Raw genomic sequence first — 12919 nt, 5'->3', positions numbered from 1 at the left:
TACGTGCTTTAATTGTTGAGAAATATTTTTTACACTTTTTAACTCGTAAGGTTTATGACTCTTATACAAATACTTATAGAAGACATTATTACAAATATATGCTGCGTTCCATTAAACATGATATGATTTTTAAAGGCAAGGTGCCTTTATTGTACACTCCCTCTCACATACACACACCCTCCCATAACCCATACAACTTTATTTCTACTAAATTCTAACTAGTAATCTAGTCGATTGTTGTGTTTTGTTTTATTTTATATTTTATACTTTACATTTGTTTGCCTACCCATATGTATAATGTACTTTTTGTTACCATTCAGTATAACTTTGCTGTGGAATGGAAGCCTGGTTAAGCCAGTTACTGTAAATCTTATTCTTTGTTGCAAATATTATATGGAAGAAAATAAAGAAATTATTATTACTATTATGTGGCAGAGATTTCGGTCATAAGTTTTGACGACAATTATATATATATCTTAACTGTTCTTATTATTATCACATTCTGATTATTAAAATGATATTTGCACGCTTATTTTAATATGGCTATGCGGTTATTTAATAATTATACAACCTGAATGAGCAATTCCTTTGCAAACAAACAAAATAAAGATTTATTTATTTATCTACAATATAGAACTTATGTAATTCAACAATACATTTTTTTATTAACTGGCTTTTGATTTATATTCGCACATAAGCTCAGAATGTTTGTAGTCTAGCAGATACAACACAGCAATTTTAAGGATATATACTTCTAAGTATGGTTTACCCAGATTTATACACAGTTTCAGTAACACTAAATTACCAATGAAAAATTAATTAATTATTTTAACACCTTGTCAATTAAACCTAAATGGTCTTGTAATTTAAAGGACACAAAAAACCTAGATGCCGTTCAACGTTATAAGGTCAAACAAGCTATGTTCATCGAAGCTTTAAATCCTACGTCATAAATACAAAATAAGCCAGAAGATTAGAAGTAGGTGAGACAATGGCGTGGTCTCAAGAGCGCTCTTACAAAAGACGAGTAAGCAAGGTGGCTGCCTCCGCAAGAGCTCTTCACTCGCGAGCTAATGTTGTTGAAATATTGATTAATATTGTAGCCATCTTGGATGGCCTCTCACCACCGGATGACGTATAGTATAGAGCTTTATTGTTGAGGGTTTTTGATTTTAGGAAGCTTTTGTGAACTTTCATGAACGGATTAACTTTAAAGGGATTGTCGGTTGGTGCTTCACGTTTTTTATCACATAAATCTTTGATGATTTTGATTAGTACGTGCAATTCACGCAAAGTATTGCACAAACACATTAAATATGTTTCTTTAAAGAGGTTGGCAAAATGAGAAAATCTATCCACTTAAGACATTTGCTTTATTTGTTTTCTAAAGGTAACGACTATTTCTATATAGTCTTACAAAATGCGCTCGTTAAGTTGTCTGTTTCAAATAGACCAGTTCCAATTCTTTTTGTAAAAACCGGCAAATCGATAGGTAAAGAGACGTTATTAAAGCTAAATCAGTACAAATTAGATAATAAAAACGATTATAATGAATGGATACAATGTTGTTAAAAAAATTGTTTTACAAAATGACGTTGTTTTTTTTATACCAGGACTGTAGAAAGTGGAAAGACATGTCGAATCATAGCTTGCCAGCAAACCGATTCGAATGTTAAAAAATAAAATAAATAGTGCAAATATATATATATATATATATGCCCCCGAAATCTTTTTTTTTACAAAATAACTTTGTTATTATGTGTTTGTACCAGGACAACAGGAAGTGGAAAGAGATGTCGAATCATAATTTTTCCATTGTTTAAACGGATAAAGGAACATTCGCATGCCTCGGCCATTATTAGACTCCACCTACACGCCACCCTAAAGGATACAAGAAACCTGCATACCAATGTTGACAGATTTATTAGACTAAGTACTATCTCTATGTTTATTTTTGTGTCTGATTGCTCCCACGCTTGCCTCCACTTTTGTTTATGCATGGCTTCCGTATCGTTCCATTGTTTTCTTTCTAAATGACATTAATTTGATTTTTAAGTAAGGTTTCTATTGATTAGCGTGGTCTGTGGGTGTACTTATTTATAAACGATACAATGCATACAGTACTGAGAACATTTTTTTAATTAAATGAAGCCCCTCTATAGTTTTAGGTATGCGTTTTTTTATTATTTGCTAGGATCAAGAAGAAGTATAATTGGGAAGTATAATAATTTTGACACATAAATTTTAATGGGGTATACTATATTATTGGTTATAATATGGTTGGAGTATCAAAGAAATAACAAGAAATTATACACAAGTAAATTTCGGCTGGATACATAAATTGATGTTTACGTTATATTATGTAAGATGTTTATTTTTCGATTCTGCATCTTACAAGTACTTTTTATCCTTTTTTAAATACAGTATGAGACACAAATTGGTCACAATTTCTCGGTATACTTAAAAACGAAATTCCTTTAATTAATTATTAATATCTCATCTACATTATAACAATTCAAACAAGGCATGATAATTGGTTTATTTAAAGACTTACAAAGAGCGACAATAGCGTTATTTACTTAATTGAAAGTATACTTACTGATGTTTAAAATCTCCTAAGCCCTGTTGGAAATGACACGGGCGTTTAAAAAATCTATTTCAACGATACCAACTGGTTGCGATCTCCGTAGCAAATTACTGAGGCCTACAGTGTACCTAAATATCTACTATGAAATAATGCGTAAGCCAGGTGCAGTACGAAATACCTCTCGAGGTTACAAAAAAGCTTATACAATATACAACATGAGTGTATGATTTAAATAGAATTGTACTTACGAACAAGCGTTATATCGAAGTATTTATTGTGAATTCTATGTGCCAGGGCCACAAATTGTTTATTAAATAAAGGGAGCGAGATGAAGAGGTTTTAATTTAGCGTTGCTCAGTTGAGTGGAAGTGAGTGTGTTGCTTTCAAATATTTTTCTATTGTTTTAATTAGTGGCACATCGTGTGGCTTGATTGCAGTTTCGCTGCTTTTTCGAGTTTATTTGGAGAACAATTCAAAAAGTATTTTCATAATATTTAGTATTTTTTGGTACTGCATTCGTTATTACTTTAAACATTGAACTTAGACAACTTGTTAAAAGGTATGATAATTGAACAGGCAAGTACATGTCTTGCCTTGCCAAAAGAAGATATTCAACCAAGTTGAAATATTTAGTATTTACCGGAACTGTTTTCGTTACTGAGTTATTTTAAACATTGAAGATAGACAACTTGTTAAAAGGTATGATTATTAGACAGGCAAATACATGTCACGCCTTGCCAAAAGTAATATTCAATCAAGGCTAAAATTCGAAATAATTCATCTGATGCAATTTATGGTCAAATAAACGACTTTTATACCCATTAATAATGTAACGTGACAAAACCCAAATTATTACATGCAACTACATCTACTTTAAAGTAATATAAACACTATTTCTCTTATATCGGAGTTTAAGCGAGAATAAGCGATACAAAAGACCTTATTGCGACATTTTTAATTGCATTCGTTTGGCGAAAACACGAAAATGCTTTTTGATAAACTTCACGCTCCGTTGGTAAATAAATAATAAATGTAAAAGGAACAAAGATGCGGCTTTTATAATAGCATGTAATATATATTTTAAAAGCTCCTTTTATTAGAGCTTCAGAGGATTACTGATATCAATCAATTTCGAAACAAATTGCCGTGTCTGGAAAATTTATATTTAAATATTTAGAGTACTGAAAAGTATTATTGTAAATCCATGATTTTTATGTATAGAACTACAAATCAAGTCAATTTGACAACTGTTTAAGGATTTGCTGCAATAAAGATTGTCAAGTCTTGACAACGCACGAGTTGCGCCAATTAAAAAAATCACCACATAATGACATTCTAAGCAGTCTGTCAGCATCTGCTGTATCCTCGTGTCCATTCTCTTTTTTTATATTTTTTTTAGTGTACAAGCGATCCGATTTGTCACCGGGGGTCCGGAATTGTGCGATAACAATTATTCTTATGTTTTTTTGTTACACGCCCTTCGATTGTCCGAGTTTTGCCGATTCAAACGTCATTGTGGCAAGTGAAGTATGGACCATTTGGCAAAGAGGATTAGAGAAAACTAGATGATCGGATAACGCTGCATTTGCAGTTGGTAAATTTACAATATTCGACATTAGGAACTCATTAGTTTAACTTGTTGATCAGTATTTCTATCTTTCATTAAACAAAACATTATCTACATTTTGTGATCTATACGATCGTTTTGTCTCTGCAATAAAAAAATACTTAGTGGGTTCTTGTATGTATAAATTAATACCAACACCAAAGTTGCCAATACGAATAACAAATTGTTGCATATAACTGAATCTCGAATTAGAGTAGGTACTCTGAAATACAATAGGCCTATATTGGACCTTACAGTTCTTCCCACGCGGTTTCTTTATCAAAACATTTCCCAACAAATCTCCAGAGCTTTAGGCATAAATAAATCATCTGCCCACGAATGAAGACATGACCAATTTAATTAAGTCCTCAAGTTAGCGACACGTGAGCTCAATACCTTTTATTGTACCACAGTGTCGCATTGTCGGCAAGCAGTGGGAGGTTAGAACGATTTCCGAACGCATCTGTCATTAAATCACAGACAATAATAGACTTTGTGTTCAAAATTTTAAGGTTATTTTTTTATCTGTAGCGGCGAAAGAAAAGCGCGGTTCTTAAATAACATCTCAATATGTTCTGATGATGTGTTAGGTTATTGTCGGTTTCTGACAATGGTGATAATTGATCGTACTCATGCAGATGGTGCCACCCTTTCTGTAAGATACAATTTATTTCGTTTGTTTAGATGTCTTTATGTAGGTTAGGAAATCTTTTGACGTATGAGCGTGACTTTTTGCCCCGTCTCGCCGCAAGAGGCTGACGTTTTAATTTTATATTCCAAGAAGTGTGAACTCCTGCAATGTTTATAATTGAATTTTAATTATGTTTAAAGGAAATATCAAATGTATTAATCGAATTTTGTAAAAACATTTTTCTGCAATAAGATTTTTAAGGCATCAATATAAAGATACTCAACATAAGGTTTGTTAATTATGGTAAACTAATACATGACATTGTTTGGTTAAGTAGCTTGAAATTTTTAAATTCTGAGCGACATTACAACTAATTACAAACATTATTTTAATAAACGATATCCACTCATTAGAATTTTAATTCTCTAAATTTTTACAGAAGCAATTGTTACTAAAGATAGGCTAATTTTGCCATTAGTATTAATAAAAGGAAACTATTGCATTCTGATCTTATATCTACAGCCTGGTCAAACCTGCGACCGATAATTATTACAGTAGTAAAAATTCATCAGAACATCTATTCCAATATTCTTTACAATGATGATGTAAAGAGCCTGTGTTGTGAACGCAAGCCAAAACAATCCATCAACCGACATGTCAGTTTCTCTGTCTACCGTTACCTATTATAATACGATTTTTGTTATGCAAGTAGGTAGCGTGGTGTATAGCATATTTTACAAACCTCTTTTATTAAAATAAAATTTTAACATCTTGCCATTGATGATATCTTATTAGTCAATGAATAATTGCGCGCGTCTTTTTTCTAAACGAGAATATGCCAAGTGTCAATTTAAATGAACTATTATGTTACCTCAGTACCTAATCAATATAGCTATCTGATAGGACATGAGTTTTCATTCAGTAGATTGCCACAAACTAATTCTTAAACCTCATCTTTACATGTTCTTGATGAGAAATACAATTATCATTAATATAAAATAGGTAACATAAAAGCGATAATTTTGTGTCCTAATTTCTGAATAGTAATATAAAATAGTTCGCTAATTAGGTAGCAGAACACTCAATTCAGTGAAATCTCAATGTTTATTCGTCGTCCACCAGCCCCAGGAACAAAAACAAATCTCAAAACAAAACATTAATCCACGTTTTATTCGGACAAAAGCACTCATCATTATCAAAACAGTAACGCGCGTCTGTCCGCGGGGCGCCAATTATTTTTACTTTGCAACCCCATCAGGCGATAGTTATTCGCATTGGCAACACCGTTAAACTCGTTTATCATTATCTGTGGCGAGTCGCGTGTGCTAGTACTGACACGCGACGCACTTCTGGGAGATTTTTAAACAAAATAATCATTGTTATTTATAATTCTCATCTCATGTGTGAACTGTAACAATTATTTAGCAAAGCTTTTATCATTACTATTTTTAAGTAAACAAAAAGGTTGAAATCTTTTGACAAAAATAAAACAGCCATAACCAATTTGACTAAAGACCCATCAAGAAAGAGCGTACCAATTGATAAAAGGCCGGCAACGCACCCGCGACCACTCGGATTGAGAGTGTCCATTGTCGGCGGTAGCACTTAACATCAGATGAGCCTCTTGCCCGTTTAGTCGTTCTCCCACAAAAAATAATCTTTGGTTTAATGGCAATTGCCAGCCACTGGCAATCTTTACGATGGCAACAGTAATAATAGATATTCCCGAAAACCTCCTATGCGAGACAGGCAAACGTATTCCTACGTCCGTATCTGTGTGCTTGCTCCTGTGTATGGCACATCATAAATATTATAGGCCCTAAATATGGTTTGGCGCGATCATTCATTGTTTTTAATTAAGTTCAGAGAAAAAACTATACTACCACAACCAGGTTCAAACACGCGACCGCTTTGGAAAACTTACCCTAAGCGGTTCAGAGCTGTGGAACAATTTCAAAAAATTCTCAGCAGTTTTGGAAGTTCAATCAATACCTACTTTTTAAACCATCAATAACTGGTATAAAGACGCATTGAACTGCAATCTGTTAACTTTCTCAGGGCTGTTAGCCTCTCGATCTCAGCATAATCCGCGAGCATCGAGCAATTATCGCCGGGCCAGCGACGCGGATTCACTCGCACAAAGGACTCATGTTTTACAAATAGCTCACATCGCAATTCGCGCCACGACCCCTGTTTGTGACGTTCACTTGCGATTAGGCACAAATTCCCGCCCTTTGTCATTCGTTCGGAAATCGCCACTCCACCGCTCACTCTTAATTCCTTTTCTTATACTTAATTGTGGGAAAAGTGCACTTAAATTTTGCAAGTTATCGAACGCAATTGTGAGAATATTCATTCATCGGTTTACGTGAAGTCATTAAATGTTTGTGAAATTCTATTCTATCAATTGGAATGAATTCGCTTTTATTTTGAATAGTTCTTGAACTTTTGTTCTCATACAAATTGATTTAACAATAACTAAATTATAGGTCACGGTATTGGTTAAGCATCGAAATTAATGTAATCCCTTGGTTATGTTACTCAATTGCACCTTGCAATTTCATACGCTACATGCTGACTTAGAAATTTAACTGGAGTTTAACGTAATTATTTGGTAAATAGTACGCGTCTAAACTGCGTAACTTAAATTTAAGTGCCAAAAAGTTATTTAAAGGCAAACTAAAGGTTTTGTATCCTTTACCATTTATAATCTTAAACACAAACAGATAAAACCAACAAATGAGTTGTAAAACATGTAACAATACGTAATCCGTAGCGGATTCGCGGCGCGCCCGCAGGCGAGTCAGCCAGCCTCCTGTTAACAAACAATTAACGGCGAAAAATAAAGAAATGGGGCGATTAAGGTCTCATGGGGCGGGAAGGGAAGGCCCGGGGCGCGGTTGTGGGAACTCTGTATTGTTTTTGGATGGTCACATTATGATTGCTCAGTCGGCTGACGCTGCGCACAGACACACCGTGTCGCTAAACAACGAAGCTTTAGCACACACATGGCGAATTAATTTTATTGTACGTTTGACGATATGATTGATTTTCAATTGAGAACGAAAACCGACATTTGTTCGGTATTCAAAGTGAAAAATATTAGCTTTTCACCTCAGTAGGCTTTACGAATTGGGTTTTTTTAAATAGAATAGAGGGCAAACGGGCAAGAGGCTCATCTGATGTCGAATGACACTCTTAATAACCTAAATTAAAAGCCAACAACGCACTCGCGAGTCTTCTTGAAGGACCTTAAGTTGATTTTTTCAACTAGACATTTGTGACCTTAAATTAAGTTTAATAGCTAACCTACCTTAAAATGAATGTATTGCGCAGTGTACAGTAGGTACCTACGGCTACAAAAGTTGTATTACAGCATTAATCATTATAGGTGTAAACATGTTTAAATTACAGGTTTAGTAAAGAGGTTTAATCTTATGTTTTAATTATGTACCTTATGTTTACTAATATTAATTGGGTATAAAATGAAAATTATTAATATTATCTACTTATTCTCTCATAATTTGGTAAAATATAGATACTTCATAAACAAATAAAATTCAGTCTCGTTATAGTATTAAAATGAGTGTCATGTTTACTATGTTTGTTGTAATACCAAATACATATTTAACGAGTAAACATGACACTCATATAGCAGATAAATAATAGAATAGGTCAAAGGAAGAACGTTTGAATAATAAAGACTTAGACTATACGTTAGATGAAAATTAATACTATTCAAGACTGAATCCCTGCGTAAGAACAGTCATAATTAATTTTACATAAAAGACTTTTTAATGTTTGTTTTGATGTTAACCATTTTTCTGCATTTAGCGATTGGAGTTACACTCGTCAATTAAAGGAAACATTTATAATCATAGATTAAGTGTTTTATTTTCCTTTGCCTCAAGTTGCATAATTCATTTAATTTAAATGTAACCTCTATCAACTTTGGCTTATAATTTAAACATCCTTATCATATTTTAAGTTAAAGCTTTTACCATAAAATACCCAAATAGTAAGCAATATCATCTCTAAGCTCATGTTTCGAGACGCTTTCTTTGGTCAAGTTAGTATCTAGTCTTGAGCACTGTCAAAAGATCCGTAGGTATCTCGTTCCCATTTTAGAATACTGGCCATAGAGTCCAATCAATACCAGCGGTGCAGTTATCGTGCATTTGAAGAGCCCTCACATAATCTGTGCCCTCAACGACACGTAACCGACAATTTTCATTTTCACCGACACGTAGCGCGTGCCGAATCGCCGACACGCGCTCATTGTTTTTATTGCTTGATGTTTTAATTGTGACATTAAGTGTGAACACCTGTATCTATTGAGTTGAGAGGGGGTGCATAGTTTAGTTGGAGGAGCTGTCAAGTACCTAATCCGTAAAACAATCGACTGGAACTCGGAAGTAAGATAAAATACATCAAAAAAATGACACCCTCGAGAGTTCAAAATGCAAATCAGTTCAATGCAATTATAAAACTTGTATTATCTACTTACGCAAGTACTTCTTAAGGAACTTTAACGAATAATCGTTCAGAATCACGGATGCAACAGTCTTATCATTCTAAATTCGAATAATATATTATAATTTTTTAATTTTAATAAATCCTATTTCAATAAAAAAAAGTTCTTTTAAGTTAAAATTAAATGTATAGATTAATACTTATCTAAAAATCTAAACTGCACTGTTTACTATATTACGTTACACCTATAGCTAGTATACCTATCCTATACCTATGTATAATACCAGAAAGTAGAATATTATTATTATATACTTATCATACGTTTGTGTCTGACAAGTTTGTTTTTTTATTCAAAGAATCGATGGAATTTGAGCGAATGCGCATTCGCTTCAGTTTTATTCAATTTGTTTAGCGTGGTAGTTCCATTGGAATTTAAATTCTAGCAGATGTTGGGTCATCATTTTCTCGGAGATAGAACTATAACTTAACTATGATGAATTTAGTTTTATGTAAGAAATTCGTAAACATGCTCTTAAGAATCGGAATGTTATTTTTCTTGAAATCGCACTCTTAGCGCTATCTAGTGTAGAGTAGTCAAAACTTGAATAAAAAGTGACATCCAGTATAAGGTAGAAACACTGTTTTAGTGCAAAATAATCATGAATAATTATAAAATATTCAAATACAAACTATTTAATTAAATACAAATTTAATTACGTATTAAGATAAAATGCAAAACTAAATCGCCTAAGCTAAATATCTACATAATATTGTAATGACTACTATTTTGTAAAAGTCAATTTTTGTTCAATATTTACATGATAAATTTACATCACCCGTGGGCCTACAAATAAGCTACACGACACGATAGAAATCTTGCGAAAATAAGTAAATTGCGGCTTTGGTTATTTGACCTCACGTCCAGTACAAAATGGCCTATCCAATCGAACACAGTTCACCGTAACAGAATTCTTGTTAATGTGGTAGTTTTTCTACTCAAGTTACAAGTTACGATCAACAGAGGGCTTGCAAATATTTGACGTCCGGTAATTGTCATACGAGACGTAAATATCCGCTTACATTGCCTGCCGATGTCCCTGTTGGATATCTTAACGATATTTTTTGGTATATTATACTTTCCATGTTTAAGGAAAATCGTGTTAAAATAGTATACTTACCCTTGCCGAATACCATACATACTTTTTGATTAAATAGATTTAATTTTTAACGGGTTTCCAGTCAAAATCGTCGTGGAATGTAATATAAAAAAAACGCGTGTGGTGCCCATATGTAGTCCCCATAAGTATCCCAGTAGCTTTGAAGTAAGTAGCCTTGGACACCATGGCCTACATTGCCAAAAGAGTGCAGTCGTTTTTCTCGCTACGCCGCGCTCAACGACATTATACGCCGATCTTTTGTCTCCGTCAATGCTCCCGCAATTTTAGAGAGAACAGGCATCGCAATGGCAAGCGGCCGGATGGGATGTCGTTGATCCCTTGGAAAATAGGACGGGCTTTAGTATGGAATGATTCTTGTGTCGACACGTTTGCCCTGTCTCACCTCCTTCGGACAAGCAAAAAGCTGGGGCGGCCGCAGAGCAGGCAGAAAATAATAAACGGCCCAAATATTTCAGTTCCTCCAACTTCGATTTTGTTCCCTTTGGAGTAGAGACTCTTGGGCCGTGGGGTTCAAGACCAAAGGCGCATATTAAAGATTTAAGTTGGCGCCTGGTATATAATACCGGTGACCGAATAAGTATCGCAATACAGCGAAAAACTGCTTCCAGCGTTTAAGGTACACTGCCACAGTCACCAAACTTTTTAAATTTGTTTTAATTTTCTTTTTAATAATTTTTATTATAACTTTCTAGGTTATGAAAATTGTAAATAGAAATTATATTATATTATTATTAATTATTGTAGCATGATTAAATGATTCGAAATAAAAAAACAAATAAATAAATGTGCTATTTTGGAAAATACAATATTCATTTTTATCAATTTATTCTAGATATAATAATTTGTTTAAATGTTAGAACATTTTAGAAGTTTTTATAAAATAAAATTATAGAGCAAATATGATTTAATTTAAATTCTTTATGAAACTCCTCACAAAAAAAACAATATGTCTGACATACATTTGTCATACGTGATTAAATATGGTTTTATCATAAAATGGATATTCACAAATTGTGGGAATATAAAGAGTATGTTAATGTCAATGGATTTATGTTATCGAACGAGTTAATATCATTGTTACAAAATTCTCTGACACTGTTACAAGTAGAGAACCACTTTTCTCACGTTCAATACTGGGGACAGATCTACGCTGTCGATGGAGATTATCATATAGCAGTGGGTATCACCAGAGATGCCTTAGCGGATAGAAGGTATTTCTACTCAACTGACTTTAAATTCTGGGGCCTTCTGGCCAGACCAAAGAAGAAATATAAGCAACTTTCTCTACTTACAACATTTCCTTTTCGTGGCGACCCGTCATTGAAAATAAAAGTCCTTGATGAAGCGATGGATGAACAGCATCCTGATAGATGCCAGGAGATGCGAGAAGAGAAACGCCTTGCAGCAACTATCAGCAACATTTGTGACGAAGCTGAGATTTGCGCTCGTGGACAACTAATTAAACAGCCAGATGGCACTATAGTAATTAACCCTAATTTCTATGGACTGACAGGCCAGGAAGCAAAACTGCTTAAATCTTATATGCATATTCGCCCAGCACAGCAACGTTGGAATTCAAACCTGTTGACTAGACAAGATTATAACTTTAGTATGGATTTTCTAGACTCCATCGACCAGGACATACCTTCTGGGTGCTGGAACCTGTCATTGGAGCAGAATGGAACTCTCGCATATTTAAAAAGTTTATACTGGCCAGGAATGTCATACTTCCATAAAATAAAGACCCCTGATGCAGGATTTTTGTATATTGGAAATGGAAGGAAAAATTTAGATGTTCCTTTTCTAATTTAAACATACAGTTACGATGTGTATACATGTTTATTTCGTTTTTTAAACCCATACTATAAGTATGAGTGAGAGATCTGACTTGACTGGCGCTGAACTGGCAACAAATGTGGCCTTGTTTCAAATGTTTGAACAGAACTCTCTTTATACTAGATAATACAGATGAAATTAGAGAAGTGGAATCCAAAGTCAAGATAATAGAAGCTGTGTATATAAAAGAAAATAATAAAAGTACTTAACTGTGTTAAAATATAAAATAAAATGGTATCAAACCCTGTAATGTAATGTTAATTTGTAAAATGATCATCGCTTTATCGGTTCTGAGTACGGCCGCATTAGTTATTGCCATGCAACTTTAGAGCACTCTATAACTTTTTTATATTCAACTCCTATCGGGCTTTAGCTTAAAGTTTAAAGAAAAAAGATTTTCTCTATGTACAGATAATATTTGCTACATTTGCTACAGATAAGATAAGTTAGGATGTCAGTAAATTGTAATAGTGTGAATTGTAAAATGCATTTGATTGGCATTAGGCCAATGCCAATCAAGTACCTTAGTAATATTGGCATAATTTTTCCCCGTTAATATTATTATTAAAGGTTGAATCTAGTGCAAGTAGAAACAAATCAGAAATACA

At 33.6% G+C, this 12919-nt stretch overlaps 1 protein-coding gene across 1 annotated transcript; it reads left to right on the top strand.

Moving 5' to 3' along the window:
- The first annotated feature begins 11450 nt into the window (after positions 1 to 11450).
- LOC123717298 (radial spoke head protein 9 homolog) lies at positions 11451 to 12525 on the top strand. The gene has a single exon (XM_045673218.1). It carries the CDS (start codon positions 11472 to 11474, stop codon positions 12285 to 12287), a length of 816 nt encoding a protein of 271 aa, XP_045529174.1. The 5' UTR covers positions 11451 to 11471; the 3' UTR covers positions 12288 to 12525.
- Positions 12526 to 12919: the final 394 nt, after the last annotated feature.

Source organism: Pieris brassicae, chromosome 12 (assembly GCF_905147105.1).
Source record: "Pieris brassicae chromosome 12, ilPieBrab1.1, whole genome shotgun sequence".
In the NCBI taxonomy this organism is placed as follows: domain Eukaryota; kingdom Metazoa; phylum Arthropoda; class Insecta; order Lepidoptera; family Pieridae; genus Pieris; species Pieris brassicae.
The sequence above is the reverse complement of the archived record's forward strand: the minus strand, read 5'-3'. Positions and strand labels throughout refer to the sequence as shown.